This window comes from Heloderma suspectum, chromosome 2 (genome assembly GCF_057233095.1).
Source record: "Heloderma suspectum isolate Gila_16-S chromosome 2, 16-S_ref, whole genome shotgun sequence".
NCBI classification, from domain to species: domain Eukaryota; kingdom Metazoa; phylum Chordata; class Lepidosauria; order Squamata; family Helodermatidae; genus Heloderma; species Heloderma suspectum.
The window spans coordinates 344965726-344987195 of record NC_139459.1 but is presented as its reverse complement, the minus strand read 5'-3'; the positions used below and the strand labels follow the sequence as shown (position 1 = coordinate 344987195).

Sequence of the window (21470 nt, the reverse complement as noted above, 5' to 3'; positions counted from 1 at the left end):
AAGACTTCACCAGGATTCAGCCTATGAGACTGTTTTCAAAACTAGGGCTCAGTTATGGAGAAACTCTGAGCATGTACTAAGTGCCTTTCCCCCACCAATGAAGCTAGGGTTCATGCCAAAAAAAACCCCAAAGCCACAGATGACAAAACATGCACAGGACTGAGCTGAAAGGGTAGTCAATTCATTAGATGGAATTGAGTAGGCACTGTGTTAAGCCTGCAATACCATGCTCACAACCCAGGACTTATTTCTGAGTAAACATGCAGAAAATCAAGGTGCAAACCTCCCTGCAAAAGTAACTTGTGCTGGAATCCTATGCACACTTTCCTGAGGGTTGTTGTTGTTGTTCAGTCGTTCAGTCGTGTCCGACTCTTCGTGACCCCATGGACCATAGCACGCCAGGTCTTCCTGTCCTGCGCTCCCTCCCGGAGTGTGCTCAAGTTCATATTCATTGCATCAGTGATGCTATCTAGCCATCTCATCCTCTGCCGTCCCCTTCTCCTTTTGCCTTCAGTCTTTCCCAGAAGTGGGGGCTTGGCACAGCTTGAGGGGGAACTGTTGTCAAGGAATCCCCCCCCTTTCCTCCCTTGGCAAAAGCACGTCCCCCTCTTCTCTGGGGAGCACCTCGTGCACCTCAGCCATAAGGAGAAGCGGGGCTTTGAAGCATCGGACACAATGGAGAAGCCAGGCCAGCTGGGGCTGCGGACCAGCAAGAGAGGGCAGACGACCCAGGTTGGGGTCGGGGCCCAGGAGCCCCACGTGCCCCTGTGCTGCCCCCCAAGAGATATAGTAGCTGCACTGCCTCCAGTTCTCAGCAGCAGCAGGAGGAACAGAGGACAGGTGAATGCAGCACCCCTTCCCCAAGGGCATGGAAGACAGCAGGAGTAGCTCTTGCGGCCTGGCCAAATCCGGACTAGCCCAGGTCCATGGGAGGGGGGTGGGAGTGGGCTCCTCTGGAAAGTCTGGCTCGGGGGGTTGCCCTGCATTCGGTGGGGCCAGGTGATGCCACGTGCCTGTCCCCACTCAGGACCAAGAGAGAAGCTCCAGGGCGGCTCCCTGAGTGTGGCATGCTCTAACCCAGGGCCTGCGCTTTGCACGCACATCCACACAAGCGCACATTCATCTCCCGCGCCCTTGACTCAAAAGGAAGGCAGCCTGGAGGAGTCTCAGCAGTAAACACAAACTCTTTATTTTATTCACGGCAAAGAAGCCAACTACAGCTCCAGGGTGCAAGGGAGGTCTTTTCCAGAGAGTTTTCTCTTTGCATTAGGTGGCCAAAATATTTGAGCTTCAGCTTCAGTATCTGTCCTTCCAATGAGCACTCGGTAAGCCTCATTAAACATAATGGGACTTCTCAGTAGGCATACATAGGATTGTATAAATGAGCAGTATTTATCTTCCCTCCACTTAAAAAAACAAACCCCAAACTCCTATTTTTTAAATTAAAGCTTTCTTTTCATACAAACATAGGAAGCTGCCTTATACCGAGTCAGACCCTGGGTCCATCTAGCACAGAACTGTTGACACTGACTGGCAGCAGCAGATCTCCAAAGTTTCAGGCAGGATTCTTTCGTAGCCCTACCTGGAGACACTGGGGATTGAACCTGGGGCCTTCCGCATGCCAAGCATGTGCTCTGCCACTGAGCTACAGCCCTTCCTATTGCTGGGTAATGGCAACTGACAAACAAAACAGCCCCAGATTTGTTTCTCTGCAACCATGTGAACCCACTCTTCTCAAAGTCTTGAGTGAGGAGAAGGAGAAAACCCAACCCTCTTGTCTGTTTGTATAAAGTCAAATACAGTTCAGAACTCTTGCCCGCCGAAGAGAAGTTTCTTTAAGAATTCCCCAAGATACGCTCTGTGTGGAATAAAGAAGAGAAAGAAAGAACAGGGGAGGGGAGGGGAGAAGAAAAGAAGAATGGTGATTGGAAATGTGTGTGGGGGTGGGGGGGTAGAGAGAATTCCCTAAGCCAAGAGGCTCCTTTCAGAGAGGTGGTACTTCAGAGGAATGTAGGAGGCTGTGCAGGGTTTGCAAGACTTGCACATACTTAAATGAACTTTATGAGGTGAGCTGTCTGAGGGTTTTTTTCTAGCTTTTTTAAAACTGTAGAACCAATTTAAAAGCCCCAGCAGTTTCTCAATCATGACGCCACATAGTCCTAACCCTCCCTTTGGGATTATTTGAGTCCTACAGCTATTTAGGAGAAATTAAAGTGGAGGGGGAGAAAGCCCAGTCATCTCTATAGGGGCTGCCAGGTCCCCAAATTCCATGCATGACAAAAATATATATATAGCTCTTTGCTTTGACACATTTTCTTGAAAATAGCAAAGTTTACCTTTGACTAGCACAAAAGTCACTGGACCTAAATGTCTGAAATTTGGTAGGTTCAGTTAGCTCCATAGGGCCTGCTAGGTCTCCAAATTTCATGCATTTACGTGAAAGAACAAAAAAAAATATAGCTCTTTGCTTTGAGAGATTTTCTTGAAAATAGCAAATTTTACCTGTAACCAGCACAAAAACCACTGGATCTAACTGCCTGAAATTCAGCAGATTCAATCAGTTCCTTGGGGGCTACCAAGCCTCCAAATATCATGTATTTAGCATTCAAACTAAAAAAGATATGGACGTTTTTGTTTTCCAATGCAAGTCAATGGGAAAATGTAAAAAAAACAATGGCTATTAGGACAGCTCAAAAGATCCGGGGCACAGCTCAACAAACATCCGGGCCGTGCCCAGGTGGGCCTTCTCCTAACGACGCCCCTGCCCCTTCCCCAAATGCCCATGAAGGAGCAAGGGCGACAGGCTCACCCGGAAGCCCCCCGGACTTACCTGGCTTGCTGGTCTGGCGGCGGGGTCAGGATGAAGAGAGGGAACGTGGCCCCCCGCCGCATCTTTGGCCCCTGGCATGCTGCGGTGGCACCCTGAGTACTGGCCACAGCATCGCGCCGGGCACCAGAGGCGCGGTGGGGGAGATGCGCGGAGCAGGGGCACATGGCTCCCCGACCCGTTTCGAAGAAGGAAACTCTTTGGCAGGGGGACATTTCTGTTGAAAGCAATGGCAGAACTAACTATACGGGGAGGAAGGACACGAGAAACCGGACTGGACAAACGCTAGTCTCTGGCCAAACGTACACGCGATGCACGTGCGCAGTCGCATTTTGACTTTATATTTATGCATATGAGGCATTTGTAAAAAGGGATCACAAAGCCAAGCGAACCTACACGTATTCGGGAAGTCTCGGTTACCCTGAGACTGCCCGCCGAAAAGCTGACAAGAGATTGTGAGCCTGGCACAGCGGCGCCAGCCCTGTTAAAAAAATGCTTGCCCCGCTCTAAGCCAATGAGGGCAGGCGACGAGTCCCAACAGCTCGGCTCGCCTTCGTTGGCCCCTTTCTGTTAGCCTCAAATGAGCCAATCGCGCTTGCCTCCTTCCTTCCGCCCCAACCCACCCAGCGCCTCCCTTCGTCTTTGCATATAAGCCTGCTTGCACCGGGCATCGGCTTTCTCTCAGCACCACTGAACGCCCCTGAAAGTAGTTTCTAACAGGCTTTCTGCTGAAGGTAATTTTTTTTTTTTTTTTTAAATAACAACTCTGCAATATGACCTGTGCTCTTTTCAATACTGCGAAAAACACAAGTAGCCGGGAGGGGGAAGTGTCTGGACGTCAGCATTCTTTAAAGTATGGAGGAAATGCCTTGCTGGATCAGAAAAAATAAATCCGCCTAACCCGGTATTTTGATTCTGACAATGACCAGCCAGCCGCTTCTGCGAAGCTTGTAACCCGGGCGAGCTAATTGTGCTTTCTGTGCCGTGCTCCCTCTTGATAGCCCCGCACCTACCAGCGGCTAGTCTGTTTCAGTGGCGGCTCTGAGGTCTTGTAGTTGTGTCTGAGGGAACTCTCTCCGTATTGTTTTGTTTGAGAACCTCCCAGAGAGCTGTGACTATTGGGCTGTATAGAAATGTAATTAAAACATAAATAAACATTTTCTGGAGGGATCTGTGGTCTTCTAGGGAGTGTTTGTGTTGTGTGCCTTGGGATCATGTTGTACTCTATAAAACTGTGGGAAATGTATCCTTGTTAATCTTAGTAGGGGGCTCAGATGTAGGGGGTTCACTGAAAGAATGCTTGGCGGAGGGTTCATGGGGCCATACAGACTAATCCTGCCACTGATGTCCATGCGTCCCTTTTTTGGGTGGTGGGCTCCCTGATTAGTTCTTGGTCCTCCCGCCCCTCACACGGAGGAACTCTATGTGCATACACTGGTATGTGGATAGAGCACCTTCCAGTGCACTACAAGTATGCATACTGCTGGGAGCGTGGCCGCCAAGTGTATCAGTGGCAGGGGCAGAGATACATCCTGCAACCCCACCCCCTCTTTATTTCATTGTCTGTGTGTCATGTGAAGCCCACCCCCACCCCATGTTTATAGCTTCAAGGATGCTGCATGAAGTATTTATTGCTGTTCTGCTACATATCATAGAAAAGCACTGGCTATTGCTAGGTTGCAGGATTCCAGCCAACAGTCCACCTTGCTTCTGCCTAATACTGTTGCAGTAGGTGGCCCCTTAAGAACTGCGCCATCAGTTCAATCTTTGGGAAGAAGAGAGCCAAGAGTGTGCCATGCCATCAAGCATGCCATGTCTCAAGTGTGGTAGAAACACAACAAGAAGAGAAGTCCCTGCCCCAAGGAGCTTACAATCTAAAATAATTATCCCAGCTAGAGCTGCCAACTTACTTATCCTGCCCCAGCATCTTTAATGAGCCTTGTGTGGCGCAGAGTGGTAGGCAGCAGTATTGCAACCGAAACTCTCCCCACGACCCGAGTTCGATCCCAGTGGAAGCTGGGTCCCAGGTAGCCAGCTCAGGTCGACTCAGCCTTCCATCCTTCCGAGGTGGGTAAAATGAGTACCCAGCTTGCTGGGGGAAAGGTAGTCACAACTGGGGAGGGCAATGGCAAACCACCCCACTATAGTCTGCCACAAAAACGCCAGCATAAGCGGCATCCCTCTAGGGGTAAGTAATGACCCGGTGCTTGCACAGGAGGAACTTTTCCTTTGAGCCTCATGTGGCACAGAGTGGTAGGTGGCAGAATTGCAACTAAAACTCTCCCCACGACCTGAGTTCGATCCCAGTGGAAGCCGGGTCTCAGGTAGCCAGCTCAGGTCGACTCAGCCGTCCATCCTTCCGAGGTGGGTAAAATGAGTACCCAGCTTGCTGGGGGAAAGGCAGTCACGACTGGGGAAGGCAATGGCAAACCACCCTGTTACAGTCTGCCATGAAAACGCCAGCGCAAGCGGAGTCCCTCTAGGAGTCAGCAATGACTCGGTGCTTGCACAGGAGGAATCTTTCCTTAATATGCAGACCCTAATCAGTTGACTTCCCCCCGTTACTCTATCTCAATGCCAAATGTGTTGTCTTGTCATGTAGTTGTAGAGGCAGAGTTACACAGTCTTTGGCAACAAATATATTGCTGTTTTTGTTTTGCGGGGTTTTTTTTAGATCAGATCTTTCCTAGAAACACCAACATGAATAAACTCACTCTTAGGATGTAGTGGGGAAAACTACACCGGTTATGGAAGGAAAATTGTCACCTATGAAAGCCTTTTGTGAAACAGGAAGTATTTCTACTCTGTAATTTATCTCCACAGGGAAACTGACCTCCTGGTGAAAGTATTGCAACACAACTAGAGACTGGGACTTCAACCCGTTGTAGAGGCTCTGCTTACACCATAGCATCAGTTGCAAAGACAATTTTAAAACAGGAAAGTGGAATCCATGTGAAGCACAGTTTAGCTGGACAAGTTATCAGAGCAAAACACACAATTAAGTGGTATTTAAAGTGTTTTTTCTGATCACATCACATAGCCAAACTGTGCTTGAGTGTGCAATCCGGCGAACTGTTTTGAACTGTTTTCTGTGGAGTTCAGGAACTGAGAAATTCAGTGTAATTGGAGCCTGAGAAGCATTTACTGTTAAGGTCTGTGCATCCTTCTGGGTGAGAGAGAAAAGATGGCTGTGCATGGAAATGAAAAGACAGAGCAATATCTTCCTATGAATTTATGTGCAATAGAGAATGGGAGAATTAATGGAAGCATCAAAGAACTTAACGGAAACATCAAGAAACATCTGAAACTAGGAAACCCTTTGACTTTTTCTCCATATGGTAAGTGAGTTACAATTAATGTTGGTAGGACTGTGTCTCCACTTGCTGTCAGGCCTACTAATCCAAATCTGGAGTAGCTAATAGGAAGTTGGCAGCTCTAGACTGTATAGCACATGTGTTTCCCTTGTGCTGCTGTTTTATTTTAAATATCTTACAAAAACTAGATAGACTCACCTCGGATATGGATTCATTTTGGATATGCTCTATGCATTCTGTGAGTTTCTGTAAGAGCCTGTTGGGAACTAGGCTGGAAAACCCGGCAAGTATTAACCCTTTGTTTTCTCCTGTAGGGTTGCAGTGTTCTGTCACACCCAGAGCAGCTTTTTATACAGCAATTGGGAGCTTGCTAATGAATGTCATTCTGATCATAACCATCATTGTATTAGCAGGTGAGTGAAGAGCTGCATTGATCCACTGTGCTGTGTCGTCCGTCACTTTAACTGCAGGCCTTCCAGCACTTGCAAACATGTCTTCCTCTTCCCTTCAGATATTACTTGCTAGCTTTATTGGTGGTGAGAGCCAGCGTGGTGGTGTGGTTAGAGCGTTGGACTGGGACGCAGGAGATCTGGGTTCTAGTTCCCACTCAGCCATGAAGCTCACTGGGTGACCTTGGACCAGTCACTGGCTCTCAGCCTAAGCTACCTCACAGGGCTGTGGTGAGGATAAAATAGGAGGAGGACCGTGTAAGCCTTGCAAGAGGAAAAAAGGCAGGGAATAAATGTAATAATTAATATTCATTGAGATGGCCTAGGAGAAATGGGCACCACTCAGGGATGGATATCCACAGCCCGGTCAGGGCAGCCTTCATGTTCTACTATGATGGGCCACTATTGCGCTCGGCCAAAGCTCAAGTGGTTTAGTGTGTTGCGGAAGTGAATGTAATAAACTTGAACAAAAAAAAATTCCACCAACAAAACAACAGATTTGTACAGATGTGAGCATTAGCAAGAGCCTAGTGAGAAACCCCTTTATCAGCCCAATCCTAAGCATGTCTCTTAAGAGCTGAAGCACACAGATTTCACTGGGACTTATTTCAAATAAGCATGCTCAAGATAGACGTCTTGGTCAAAACTGTGACTACCATGAAATTACAAGCAAGATAACAGTCAAAATTCCCATTTTGCCTTTCTGCTTGGCCTCCCGCTTCTACCACATCCCCCAGAAACTGTTAGCAAGAGTTTCAGAAAGAGATTTAAAATAGCGCTCTTCAGAACCCACACCTGCACTTCCTGAAAGTTAAGGCTGCCAGTTGAAGTGTGCAAGCTTGACCTTCTCCACCTCACTGCGCAAGGTGTCATGTCCATAACAAATGGGGGAAAATGTACTCTCGTTCCTACAGCAGTCTCATTCTGCCAGTGCCACATGCAAACATTCAAAGACTGGAAGTTTCCTGAACAGTATTGGTTACTCTTTAAATCATAGCCCACAATAAGTCAATAGCTTTATTAGCACTGACTAATAATGAAGGGATCGTAGCTCAGTGGTAGAGCATGCAGAAGGTTCTAGGTTCAATGACGGAATCTCCAGGTATGGTGGGGAAAGAATCTTGCCTGAAACCCTGGGGAGGCACTGCTAATCAGTGTTGACAATACTGGGCTAGATGTTCTGACACAGTACAAGGCAGCTTCTTATGTTCCTATGACTAAAATATCACAAAATAGCCAGCAAGCTTTCAAGTTCTATGGATTTTCCATTTTTTTGAATGGACCAACTTGGCTGTCTATGCTGTCTCTGTGTTTTTAAACCAACTGCCATGGAAGGATTTTTAGAGGACACACCACTCAGAAGGCCAAACAAGAACTTCCTTATCTCTCTTAAACAAGAACAGAACAGCCACAGGAAACTCTCGTCTCCACCCAGATACAGCTGCATCCAGCACCACCCAGTGACTAAACTATATCATGACACCATCCACGCACCGTCTTACTCTTATCTAGAATTTCAAGATTTCCTGAGCTTGCTGTTAGTGTTCTTTTCATTGCTTTGTTGTCATGGCTGGATACAATTCTAGTAAAGCTAATCTATTAAAGCTGTTCAAATTTTGTTTTAATTTTTTTGCAAGTCACCTTGAGCCTTTTTGGAGAAAGGCATCTAAGAAATTTAATAAATAATAATAATAAAATCATCATCTCATTGAAGAGTTATAATAACTCCTGCCCTGAAAGGTAGCCTGGAAATATTTTAAATAAATGCATAATAATCTTTAGGGTGGCTGTGCATTTCATTGGCTGGTTTCTTAAGAAGAGTGAATAGAGGAACCCTGATTGGCCTGGGAGCTGCCCTGGTTGGGAGGGGTAGCAGCCATGGCAGAACCTGCTTCACCTGCCAGCAACTTCCCAGGTTGGGCACCAGGCTGTCCAGTCCCCCTTCCACCATGATCTATCCAACCTGTTCCCTAAGAGTTCATGCACAGGCACATAGGAAGCTGCCTTTAAAGCTTTGGTCTACCAAGCTCAGCGTTGTTTACACTGACTAGTGGCAGCTCTCTGGGGTTTCAGACAGGGGTCTTTCCCAGCCCTACCTGGAGGTGCTGGGGATTGAACCCAGAACCTCCTGCATGCAAAGCATGTGATCTACCACTGAGCTACCTGCCTTAAATGCATATTAGTCTCAGATGCTGAGACACGACACTCCTGGTAGCTAGAAAGGTAGAGCGTTGTTGCCCCAGCACTCTAATTTTGGCAAAGCTATCCACATGATTGGAAGAGTAATAAGATATAGAGAATAATCTGTCTCACCTTCCAAAACCCTTCTTGGCACTAGTGACAAAACCAGCACCGTTGCCAGCTTCTACTCCCGCTCCAGTGGACGGCTGTCCTGATGGCTGGATTGCGTACCGAAGAATATGCTACTATTTTGTAGAATCAGAAAGAAACTGGACATCTAGCAGAATCAACTGTTCTTCTTTCAATGCCTCTTTGGCTGTGGTTGACTCCCAAGAAGAGATGGTGAGTATAATATGGACTGTAACCTACGGCAAGCCCACAGCATATTCCCAGTCAGCTGGGATTGATTTGGAGATCTGGATGTTATGTTTGAACTGAGCCTTTGGGCAGTGTTAATTCCTGCTGAGGTTTTTCCACACAATCCCATAACTGAGATAGAGATCACATAGAGAGAAATATGGCTTCCCAACTAATGTGAAAAAGCCCAACATCTGATCCATTTCTTCCTCGATTTAAAATCTTTCATCAGGCTCTGTGAAAGCTAGTGCATTTTTACCCTCTGCCCATTTTTTAAAAGTCCAATTTTTCATTCATTTCCAGACTTCAGATATTTGACTGTTCATCATAAAATGTCAGTTGGTTCATAATTTTTAGCCAAAGGCTTTGTGCAGCCATACCATTTGGCATTCTTCTGTCTTGTTAAGGTTCAGAGTGTCTCTTCAGATTATTTTGATTGGCCTCTAGTTTCTTGTACAATAACTCAGAATCAAATGGGCTTACTCAGACTGGAGTTGGTAATGTGTGCACACTTCTTTTCTGTATCAAGGACTTCTTGAGACGCTATAAAACTTCTTCTGACTACTGGATTGGTCTCCAAAGAGATGTAGAAACAGATCCCTGGAGATGGATCAATGGTACCATTTTCAGTAACTGGTGAGTCACTTTTCTATGTATTTCAAGAAACAAATGCAGCCCAGACACCAGAAGTGTTGCTACGTATTCAGAAACACCAACCATGAAACTGTCAGGGCTAATCAGCATATTTCTGAGGATTTCTGCTATTTCTGAATTTCTAATGCTTTTTAGACTAGATTTAGATATAAATGGAAATGAGAGAAGGGTGTGGTGTTGATAAGGAGCTCTAAGCTTTCTTGATGCAAGTAGACAAGAGATGCAAAAAAGCATTTTGAAGAGCATATCGCTAACAACATCACAGCCAAAAATAAAGAATTCTTTAAATATATCAGAAGCAGAAAACCAGTTGGACCATTGCATGACAATGGAGTTAAAGGAGTACTGAAGGAGGACAAAGAGATTGCAGAGAAGCTGAATGAATTCTTTTCATCTGTCTTCACTGCAGAAGATATAGGACAGATACCTGTGCCTGAACTGATGTTTTCAGGAAGGGAGCCTGAGGAACTGAGGCAAATAGTGGTGACGAAAGATGAAGTTCTCAACCTTATTGATAAACTGAAAGCAAATCACTAGGCCCAGATGGTATCCATCCTAGGACTCAAATATGACATCGCTGATCTTCTAACAAAACTGCGTAACATGTCCCCAAGATCAGCCTCTATACCAGAGGACTGGAAGATGTCCAATGCAACACCAATTTTCAAAAAGGGATCCAGGGGGATCTGGGAAATTACAGGCCAGTTAGCTTAACGTCTGTTCTGGGTAAATTGGTTGAAGGCAGTATAAAAGATAAAGTTAGTAAGCATATAAAAGGACAAGCTCTGCTGAAAAAGAATCAAAGTGGCTTCCACAAAGGTAGGTCCTGTCTCACTAACCTTTTAGAAGTCTTTGAGAGTGTCAGTAAACATGTAAACGGGTGATCTGGTAGACATTGTTTACTTGGACTTCCAAAAGGCTTTTGACAAAGTCCATCACCTGAGCAAACTTAGCAGTCATGGAATAAGAGGACAGGTCCTCTTATGGATCAGTAACTGGTTAAAGAACAGAAAGCAGAGAGTAGGAATAAATGGTAAATTCTTCCAATGGAGGGAAGTAAGTAGTGGGGTCCCACAGGGATCTGTATTCGGACCAATGCTTTTCAACCTGTTCATAAATGCTCTGGAATTAGGAATGAGCAGTGAAGTGGCCAAGTTTGCAGATGACACCAAATTATTTAGGGTGGTTAAAACAAAAAGGAGCTCCAAAAGGATCTCTCCAAACTGGGAGAATGAGCATTTAAATGGCAAATGCAGTTCAGTGTAAGCAAGTGTAAAGTGTTGCACGTTGGGGCAAAAAATCCCAACTTCAAATACAGCCTAATGGGATCTGAGCAACCAGAAAAGAGAGCTTTGGGTTGTGTTGGGCCGCTCAGTGAAGATGTCAGCACAGTGTGCTGTAAAGGCAAACTCCATGTTAGGTATAATTAGAAAAGGAATTGAGAATAATACTGCCAATATCGTACTGCTCCTATACAAATCTGTGGTGTGACCACACTTGGAATGCTGTGTCCAGTTCTGGTCACCACACCTAAAAGAAGATATTGTAGGGCTAGGAAAAAGTGCATAAAAGGGCAACTAAAATGATCAAGAGGCTGGAGCATCTCCCCTGAGAGAAGGTTACAACAGCTGGGATTGCTTAGCCTGGAAAAAAGGAGGGTAAGGGGAGACATGATGGAGGTCTACAGAATTATGCATGGTGTGGAGAATGGGGAGAGGGAGACATTTTTCTCGCTCTTGCAAAATACTTGCATCAAGAAAGCTTAGAGCTCCTTATCAACACCACACCTTTCTCTCATTTCCATTTATATCTAAATCTAGTCTAAAAAGCATTAGAAATTCAGAAATAGCAGAACCTGGGGACATGCTATGAAGCTGATTGGTGGAAGATTTGGGACAAATACAAGGAAGTACTTCACACAAGTGCATAAACCATAGAATTCGCTACCACAGGCTGTTGTGCTGGCCACCAATTTGGATAGCTTTAAAAGGGGGGTGGACAATTTCCTGGAGGAAAAGGCTATCAACGGCTACTAGTCCTGATGGCTATGTGCTACCTCCAGTACCAAAGGAAGTGAGCCTACGTATACCAGTTCCTGAGGAACATGGGTAGGAGGGTGCTGTTGCGCTCATGCCCCGCTTGTGGGTTTCCTATCAACAGTTGGTTGGCTACTGTGTGGACTAGATGGACCCTTGGTGTGATCCAGCATGGCTGTTACGTTCTTATGATATAAAGAGAGCAAAAGGATATCCAGGAAAGAATATCTGTTATCATGCTGTATCCATTGACAATGCCATTAATGACCCTGTTGACCAGGCCTTAAACCTTGGCTAGCTTTAGGACTTTTTTCTCATTTACTCCCCAATTTCAATGAACTTCCAATAGGCCCAAGATCTGGATTTCTGTAGGGATGTCAGAGAATTTCGCCACGAATCTTGGGGAGGCTGAATGCCAACGCATTCGGCCCCCCGAAATTGGTAGCGAAACGGTCTGCCACCCCCCCGCCCCCCTCCCGGGACGAGACTTACCTTCGGCAAATCTTCCTGGTGGCAGCGGCTCCAGCGGCGGTTCAGTGGCGGCGGTTGTGGTGGCTGGTCTTCCGACCGGCTGCCGCCACCGCCATTTCCAAGTTTCCAAAAAAAACACCCCCCCATGTGATAGGCTACGTAAAGATTTACGTAGCCTATGACAGCTAAATTTTAAAAAAACACCGTGATAGGCTACGTAAATGATTACGTAGCCTATCACGGCTGAGTAAAAAACAAAAAAAAACACGCGCATACGCAAATGGCGGCGCCCATGGGCGCCGCCATTTGTGTTCCTTATTTTGGCACGTCTTAGTCTACGTAAACACTTACGTAGACTACGGCGAAAATAAGGGGAACGCAAATAGCGTAGACGCTACGCTATTTGCGTTCCCCTTATTTTCGCCGTAGTCTACGTAAATGTTTACGTAGACTAAGACGTGTCAAAATAAGGAACGCAAATGGGGGCGCCCATGGGCGAGTTTTTTTTTCTTCTTTTAAATCAGCCGTGATAGGCTACGTAAACATTTACGTAGCCTATCAGAGCTGACTGCAGGGACGCAAACAGCGGCGGCTACGGCAGCCGCCATTTGCGGACCCGGCTGGCCAGGATTCGGGGGGGAGGGACAGAGCGCCTCCCCCCGCCCGGCCAGAATTTTGGGGGGAGTGACGGAGCGCCTCCCCCCCGCCGCGAATCAATTTCGTTAAAAGGTAAGTGACTTTCGTACATCCTTAGATTTCTGTCATTTTGGAAGGGTAATGTTGGCATTCGAGCCCATCCTATTCTGGCAGTTTTCCAGGCCTAGGCCAATTCCCAGGTCCATGCAATATGTGATTTTTGGCTTTCCTCTACTGAATGAAAAGGATGGAAGGTGAACATTTTGGAGTCAATATGGAGAGAAGGTTGGGTTTATGTACACAGCCCTATAACCACAAATTCTGTTGTCATAACTGCATTACAGTTTCACCGTGGGTACATGTGGCTGTGTGAATTGTCAAAGGATTGATATTAAAGAAATATCTTTATATACACAGTTCCACCTTTACTCACAGCAAGTCCAGAACACTATATATTGAATTATTTTCTATACAAGGAGAGTATCCAAAGGTTGTCTTGAGGATCTGGCTTGGAAAGGAAATCTCCAACTCTATAATATTAAGACTGGAAGTGAATGAGTGTTTATTAGCTTTTTAGCCCTTAATTTTCTGTTCTGGTGACTGTTTTATGCTGCTTTGAAATCAGCTTTTTTATATATTTTATTGGGGTTTTGTTTATTTTTCATGTAAACCACCCTTGGAATATGATTGAAGGGTGGTATACATTTTTATTAACCACCATTGTAACCCTACAAAGGGCCAGGAGAAAGCTGGGCCGTCCTGGGTCCTCCATATGATGGTAAAATGTTGTCTTATTCTGATTTTTCTAAGCTGCTTTGATGGCCTTTTGGTGGAAAAGCAGCCTAGAAATAGGAATATTATTAATACAACTGAAGAAGCTCTCTGCAGTTTCTTCAAGTGAAAATTAGCTTCCAGGTTGTCATGCCACTAGATGTTTTGGGATTCAGTTCTGCTATGTCTTTTCTATGCTGTTTCCCAGGGTTACTGTTTCTGCAAATTGTTTGGACATCTGTTTTGTTGCTCTTCAGGTTCTCAGTTCGTGGAGGAGGAAAATGTGCTTACGTGAACCATAAAGGAATTGCCAGCTCCAGCTGTGTAACAGAACTGCCCTGGATCTGCAGCAAGCCAGTAAACAGATGACAACAGGCATCACATATGCTGCATTGTGCAGCTTTCTTCTAAGTGATACAGAGCACACTGATTTCAGGTACTCATGAGAGACCATAATACCATTGTGCTACGACAGCCCTAACTATGCAATTTGTGTGATGAATCTGTGAATGTTGGCTGAGGAAACTCTCCATACTTGATTTTTCAAGGATTCAAGTCCTGAATTTATGCTTTAATGCTGTTTTGCATTTTCCATTTTACCAAGGAGTGGGAAGTACAGTAATGTAGCCTTTATTCTTTCCTTCAGAAGAGAAGAGCCTTTGTAATAATCTACTTACAAATATAATTACAGGGATTTGGAAACAAGCAAATAGGCAGAGCATATTGATTTAGTATACTTGCATATCATCCCAAACCCAGCAGCTCCCAGGGTGGTTCACAATACTGTATCACTATGCATCGTATTGCATCAGAACTCTAAGGCATTTCCCCATCCAAAACTGCTTTTATTCAGCAGTCCTTCCATACACTCTCTAGATGCAGAAAAACTTGCTTTCTGCTTCCACCTTGACAGATGGGTATAATTTGTCCCCCAGTAGTTAACTAGCTATCCAAACCCCAAAGGGGGAGCCACTTTGCATAATGGGATCTTGCAGCTTACAGAGTGAAAGAATATGTTACTTTAAGATGTAGCTAGCAGCCACATATTTCTTCTTGTTTACTCTAGGATAAGCACAGGGGTCCCAATCTGGATCAGGATTACTTCTCATACCTGCAATATAGCATGGGAAGCAGGAGGCTTTGATCATTTTCGCCTGCTGTGGACCCAATCTGGATTGGGACCCTGACAATTTGCAATTTGCACTGCCAAATACTGGTTCATTAATGCAGATGGGTCACTATTTATCAACATATTGCAAGTACAGGGACCCAATCTGGATCAGGACCATGGGAGAGGGGGAGATTAAAGCCCTCCATACCCTCCCCCCACAGTCTGTGGTCCAAATCTAGACTGAGACCCCTGCACTTAACTGTAAAATAAATAAGAAAATGACATAGTTGCTAGCTATGTCTTTAAACTCGCATGTGCTTTGCATGACAATATCACTTCTGCCATGGGCAGCTAGGACATTGGGAAAATATTACAATAGCTGAGAATTTTGCCTCCTGGAAGAAGAAATAGCCAATAATGTCTAGCTGCCCACATTTTGGGACAAGTCAGGGATTTCCACACCAGCATTTAGAAGAGCAGAATCATAGTAGGTCCTAACATCTGGAACAAAAAAAGAGTCAAACAAAACTGGATAATCTACTTTTTACCTGATGCCATGCAGAAAAGTTATACACACAATATACAAAGCATGCTCTCTGGGCCTAATTATATCCAATAGTCCCTTTGGGAATGATAACTCTTGAAAGCATGTCTGAAGCTCAGCACCCTTGGAAGTTAGGATGATGTAAATGACTCCTAAAAGACATGCTACTAAATCAGTTTAAGACCTGAACATGCACACGTGTCCCTTTCTTTCTCCTCAGATGTGATGAGCCATTTGCACAGCCTTCCAGTGGTGCAAGTGCAGCAGTTGGGAGATGCAAGGAGGGAAGCAGTGGACCTCCATGATTCCAGGCTTGTGGACCTTGAAAGAACAAGAGCAGATTTCCAGAGACTATACGCTGCCAGTAGAATGAGGTCCCATGAGTCTCACTGAACTGTTGGATGGTTTTGCAGCCGTGAAGTGCCAGCCACATAACTTTTTCATTGAATGCCCAACTTCACCAGAAACTCACTTTGGGGGGCTGAGGAAATCCCCTCTTTATTTAAAATATTTCTATATTGATCTTCATCAGATCTTCTAGTGAAGTTTATGTAGTTTTTCAGTGAAGAAGAACTTCAGTTTGACCAATTTTAGGATGAGAAAAAACCTTTTGTCATGAAATTAGTGAAGCATTAGACAGCAAGTTTACTTCCCCTGCTTGTGGGTTCCTGGTCGACAGCTGGTTAGCCACTGTATGAACAGAATGCTGGACTAGATGGACCCTTGGTCTGATCCAGCAGGCCTCTTCTTATGTTCTTACTTCTTAGGGGAGGAAAAAAGAGGAATTGTGGTCTGGTTTTGTTTCTTTTCCTAATGAAATATTGGTGAAGCTACAAATTTTGCTTACATTAAGTTTTTAACTGGCTTCAACAAATATTTTCGAATTAACAAACAAAAGGAGGAACACAACCTTTGTATGCAATTCTTCTGCCAAATCATCATCAAAACAGCTTACAATGATACCAATATAAATGATTTAAAAAGCAAATGAATACATTCGTATTTTCATGTGTGTCAACCATGTAAAGAATTGTCATAAGACCCAATTTTTCCTTTTCTTTGTGCTGTACTGTAGATGGCATACATAATTGCAGCGTACTGTTTAGCTCAGTATCTTTATCTATATATGTACTGCTGTCTCTTCTTGACCCTGCAAGGAGGCAGTGTTCAGGTGAACAAAGACGTATTTGGAAACTGAATCCGAGTTGGTCCTAGTGGGTATCTCTTGGGGCTTGGGTGGGTGGGGAGACTAATCTGCCTGAAATGGATGGGGTGCGATTCTTCTCTATGATAAGGTTCAGAACTCCTGGCCCTGCTTTTTGATAAGCAGGTAGCTGAGGTGGCTAATTTAGGATTGCACTTTATCAGTTGTGTTTATTGCATGGGGTCTGTCCGTTCCTGATCTTGCTGCTTTTCTAGCTTAGGTTAGTGTATCAACTGTGCTCATTCCGAGGAATATCAGTCGCTATGATGACACATGCCTAAGTTACTTTCAGATTGAACTGTTATAACATGCTGTACATGGGGCTATTTTGAAGGGACTCAAAAAATATTACAAGAGTTTTCAGATGAAACCTATTAGGATTTTAGATTATCATATTCAGTTTAAATGTATGAAAGTTATTCTGATGGGTGTTGACTATTTCTCATTGTTGAGTCTGTATTTACAGGTAACATTTTTTCCTTTGAAAAAGATAATTCCCAATACATTTCAATACAAAAAGAACAATCCATGCAGTTTTCTTTCTCTGAATATTCTTACTGCTGTTTGAGATCCATTCTGCTTTTTTAGTGACTCCTGAGGTCATGGAATGACCTCCTGCTCTCAACCTGAGATGTGTCACACATTTCTAGGAGGACCTGGAAGACTTATGTAGTCTGACAGGCTTTGGGTTATTTTGGCTGATGGCAGCTATAAGTGGTGAGCTGGAGTGCTTTTTGGTGACCATTAGCTTATTTCTTCCTATTTATAAGCTGCTTTCAACATATGAAACGGAAGCCTATAAACATCCAGAAATGGTAAATGTTTATTTCAGCTAGTTGTGCCCTAGGTGTGTATATATACATTTCTGTATTTGCAATAGTGTGTGTGTATTCTGGCAGGGGTGCAGGATGTCAGAGATTAAGTTTGGAGACAATAGTACTCACCAGTAGGATGTTACAAAAGGTCATGTACACAGCAGCAGCTGGAAGGCTAACTTGATGTCGCTTTTGCCCATCAGGGCTGCCAGGACCTGACCATGCTCACGGATGCATAGGATTGTAATATATATTTAGGCAGAAAACAGTCTTACAACTCCCAGCATTCCCCAGGCAGCATATGTTTTCTGTCTAAACATGCATAGGATTGTGCCCTAAATGACATATTCTTCACGCAGCTGAGCTTGCTCAATATTCTGTTACTCACTGAAGATCCTGGTACTGTGCCCAGTGGTAGAAACTTAAACATGTAGATAGGCCCTGACACCCTTCCCACATCAATTCCTTTTGGGTCTTGTTTTGAAGTACCTGCTCCATACACTTTAGTGACCAAAATTACCTGACATAACATGCCGGCATAAATCCTCCAACAGGATCAGGAACCCTTTAGATGCATGACACAAATAGTATGCTGTTTGCATATTAGGGTAGCAGCTGAGGGGCCCAACGAATCGGGGTTTGAGCCCCACTTCCCACTCCCTGAACCCAGTGGTGTAGTGCACCCAGGGCTCAGGGATGCAGCACCAGCACTTTTTATTAGCAGGGATGCTGATGTCTTCCGCCACCTCTCTGATGTCCCTGTTTCCTCTGGGCTTAGCTGCAACCCTCACAGTAGCTGAGGAGGAGGAATGGATTTTCCCAGAAATATCTTGTTCCCTGTTGTAATGCAAATATTTTGGGGTGGCTTGGTCTTGAATGGGCAAGTAAGTCCCATTTGCTTTACAAAAGACCTGCTCCTGATGGAGCGGAGTGGAACTGGTTTGTTCATATGGATCAACACAGCTGCCTGTATTTTTGGACTCTTGGGGATGTGGCTATGTGCCTGCACTTCCAAATTTACTACTACAGGACTGCCTGAACCTCCCAGCCACTGTGGAGGTTTTCTCTACTAGGTTGGAACTCTGACTGTAGAGTGAGGGAAAGAGGTGTGTTGGGGGAGGGGGCAGACCTGAATCCGCTGGCTCCACAACCCTCTCCATCCCCAACCACACCCCACGTGGAATATTTAGACCAACTCAGGAGCTGATCTAAATGTATTCCTTCCCATTACTTGCAATAGGAGGGAATTTTTTTTCTCCTTCCATGTATGAAGAAAAAACCAGGAAACCCTCCCTTCCTCCTGACATCTGCCCTGCCGTCAAGAACCACTCAGGACTTTGGGTAGGTCTGAGCCTCTGATATCAGAGGCTCATAGGATTTCCCTCGTAGTCTGTTTTCCTGAGTTTCATAAAGAGGTATTTTGATGAAGACAAAGAAGTTCCTTACATAAGGACAGTTGTTTCTTCACCGTTTTTATTTTGTGTTTGTAGCAAATAAGAAAACTACATAATTCTTATTTATCAACTAAAATATCACAGCAAATTTCTGGCAAACCCAACAAAGTTCTGTTTGGCAGTTTTCAGACTTTATTGTATTTGTATTCTTCACTATACCACAATAGTTTCCTGTAGCATCCTTTGGTTCTTGCAAGCTGTGAAAGAAAAGGGAAAGCCTGCTTAGCGGAGCTGAGGGCTGCAGCAACTCTTCTGTTTTCATAGGAAGCGGGGATGGTGCCAAACCTCGCGATAAGGTCTTTGTGGGAATTTGAATAGTTCAAAAATGCACAAGTCGTATCAAAGCAGAGAGGGTGAACAAATCCCTGCTCACCTTGATACCGTGACTGTCAACTCCTCCCCCTTTCTCTGCCTTGACGTCCAGGGGAAGGAGACAGCAGCGGCTTCTCCACAAGGAGCCTGAGAACACCCACTGCGGGTAGCTTGCCAGGCCTCGGGGTGGGGGGAAGACAGCAAAGGCGGGAACTCCCATGAGTGTCTTGGGCCTTTTAAGAACACTCCTGGCTAAAGGCCTGTCACAAAACCAGGCCTGAATCTGGATTGGAGCAGAGCCAGGTAATCAGTGTCCTCCAAGACCACCTGGATTGAGAAGCCACCAGCTCTTCCAGTATCTTACTCAGGTAAAGTATGAGATACTGGGCAATAATTATCCAGAATCAGAATCCAATTTTGATTTTTTTTCAGCCAGGGTTTGACCACTGCCTTCATATTGGACTGTGACGAAACCCAGTTATATTCAGCTCTAAAAGCTCCATACTTTCCTCCATCAACCAAAAGATGAAAGGTACTATAAAAGAGAAACTCACACATTGGGATCAATCTGCAAGCCTGTAATCCACACCCATTTCTTCTCCATTAATGAGGATAGGTGGAGTCCAATCCAGTATCTTTGTCCGGGCGCTATAATGCTTGTAATGAACTCCTGTATCAAAGAGGAAGCATTTGGGGGCACTACTGCTCTTTTGTTACATGCATTTTTTCTGCCTACTGCAGGAAAGCTGAGGGGTTCTGTGCACCAGAGCTACTGCCTGTCTGTTCATGAATTCAGTATGATCCTGTGTCCTTCCATTTAATGCTTTTTTGTTTGTTTACTGTTCCATCTACTGTTCCATCTACTGTTCCCTCCTGCCCAACTCCTTTCCCCTCCACGTGTCTCCATCCAAGCAGAACTGTGTATCCAGACCAATCACAGCCCCTACTAGTTGGGTTTCTTGTATCTGAATGTGTATTCTATTATTTCTGCATCAGCCCCAGGTATACGCTCCAGACAGCAGAGTTCTGGCTCTGGGGTCGGGATGTAGTTAAACACCACCCCAACCAGCACCAAGGCTGCAGCTCCAGTCCTGGATGAGCCAGAAGCCTTTCTAGAACTGTGTCTTACCCTTTGGAGCCCCAGCTATGGATCCCAAACCAGGGGCAACACAAAGCTAATCTTCTTGTTGTTCAGTCGTTCAGTCGTGTCCGACTCTTTGTGACCCCATGGACCATAGCGCGCCAGGCCTTCCTGTCCTGTGCTCTCTCCTGGAGCGTGCCCAAGTCCATAAGCTAATCTTACTGGATGGAATTCCTCTTTGCTCAAATCCCTTGATGAAGGGCAGTTAAGAAATACTTTAAATTAAATAAATACCAGCTCAGATGACTGCTTAGAGCAAGGGTGCAGAATCTTAGACGCAGGGGCCAAATCCAGCCCATGGGAGGTCCCAGCCCGCTAGCCCGGGTTCCCCAGAAAGACACACCTGGCCTCAGCCCCTTCCTCCCAACCACCAATTTGGATGCTCAGCATTTGTGCAGCTTTTCCTCCCCTTCCTAAAAGGCTGAAATGCCTCTCCTAAGGCTTAGTTATTGGCAGTAGAGCTTTCAACTAGAATATGCTGGTATTTGGGGCCCTGCTCCATTTGTCTTTAGCCCCACCTATTTTGCTTTTGGCCTCTGAAAACTGAACTATTCCGCTTCAGGCTCCAGGTGAAAGTTCTTCCATTAAACCTTCCTGAACATTTTGAAAGCTAGCGTGTTAGGGAAAGGGCCACACAGGAACCCTCCTTCCTAATGTGGAGTTTTCCATATACAGTGCGGATGTTTTTAAAGAATGTGAGCTGCATTTTTTATCATGCAACACCCCCACACATACGCCCCACCGTTTCAGGTGATAGTTCAGGAACACCTTTTATCATATGGCAAGTTGTTTGTCTACAGCAGTGGTTTTCAGACCAAGTTCTTTGGAAGCTTATCAGCATCGCCACAATGGGGAAATCAGTGATGCCAAGGTTTTATATGCATCCCTGCTGTGAAGTGTGTAGAGGGACATGTGTAGAGGCTCTGCCCCTCCTGCAACAGTCCCACCCACTGCATTTCTATGCTGGGGCAGAGGAGGGGGTTTCCCTCCTCTGGCAGCCATTTCCTTTATAAACTGGGCAGAGAGGGAGGGACAGAGCAGTCTGTCCTTCCTCCACCGGCCCACTCCCCCATCTGCACACGATTCCATGTCGCTTCTGGCTAGCAGATGAGTGCTTGAACACGAGGCTGGTCTATGCACTTGTTATATCAGGAGGAATATCTTGTTGTGGGTACTTGGAAACATTCCCTAAC

At 45.2% G+C, this 21470-nt stretch overlaps 2 protein-coding genes across 2 annotated transcripts in view; one reads left to right on the top strand and one right to left on the bottom strand.

Moving 5' to 3' along the window:
- Window positions 1-3502: 3502 nt before the first annotated feature.
- LOC146355330 (C-type lectin domain family 2 member B-like) lies at window positions 3503-17080 on the top strand. Its single transcript, XM_084830465.1, has 7 exons — window positions 3503-3561; window positions 5651-6165; window positions 6456-6554; window positions 8929-9113; window positions 9658-9764; window positions 13954-14132; window positions 15572-17080. The coding sequence occupies exons 2-6, from the start codon at window positions 6012-6014 to the stop codon at window positions 14063-14065; spliced, it is 657 nt and encodes a 218-aa protein (XP_084686591.1). The 5' UTR covers window positions 3503-3561; window positions 5651-6011; the 3' UTR covers window positions 14066-14132; window positions 15572-17080.
- A 1118-nt stretch (window positions 17081-18198) lies between these two features.
- LOC146355329 (uncharacterized) overlaps window positions 18199-21470 on the bottom strand; it is a 62210-nt gene continuing 58938 nt past the window's right edge. Inside the window, exons 14-15 of the mRNA XM_084829871.1 lie at window positions 19691-19806; window positions 18199-19021 (exon numbers count right to left, since the gene is read on the bottom strand). Coding sequence (XP_084685997.1) covers window positions 18895-19021; window positions 19691-19806 — 243 coding nt within the window. The 3' untranslated portion in view covers window positions 18199-18894. The remainder of the gene's footprint in view (window positions 19022-19690; window positions 19807-21470) is intronic.

Excerpts from the sequence above, each read along its gene's own strand:
- LOC146355330 (XM_084830465.1), top strand. The coding sequence starts at position 6,012 with ATGGCTGTGCATGGAAATGAAAAGACAGAGCAATATCTTCCTATGAAT. Across the intron at positions 6,555-8,928 it reads AACCATCATTGTATTAGCAG|TGACAAAACCAGCACCGTTG; the intron begins GTGAGTGAAGAG and ends TCTTGGCACTAG. Across the intron at positions 9,765-13,953 it reads GGTACCATTTTCAGTAACTG|GTTCTCAGTTCGTGGAGGAG; the intron begins GTGAGTCACTTT and ends GTTGCTCTTCAG.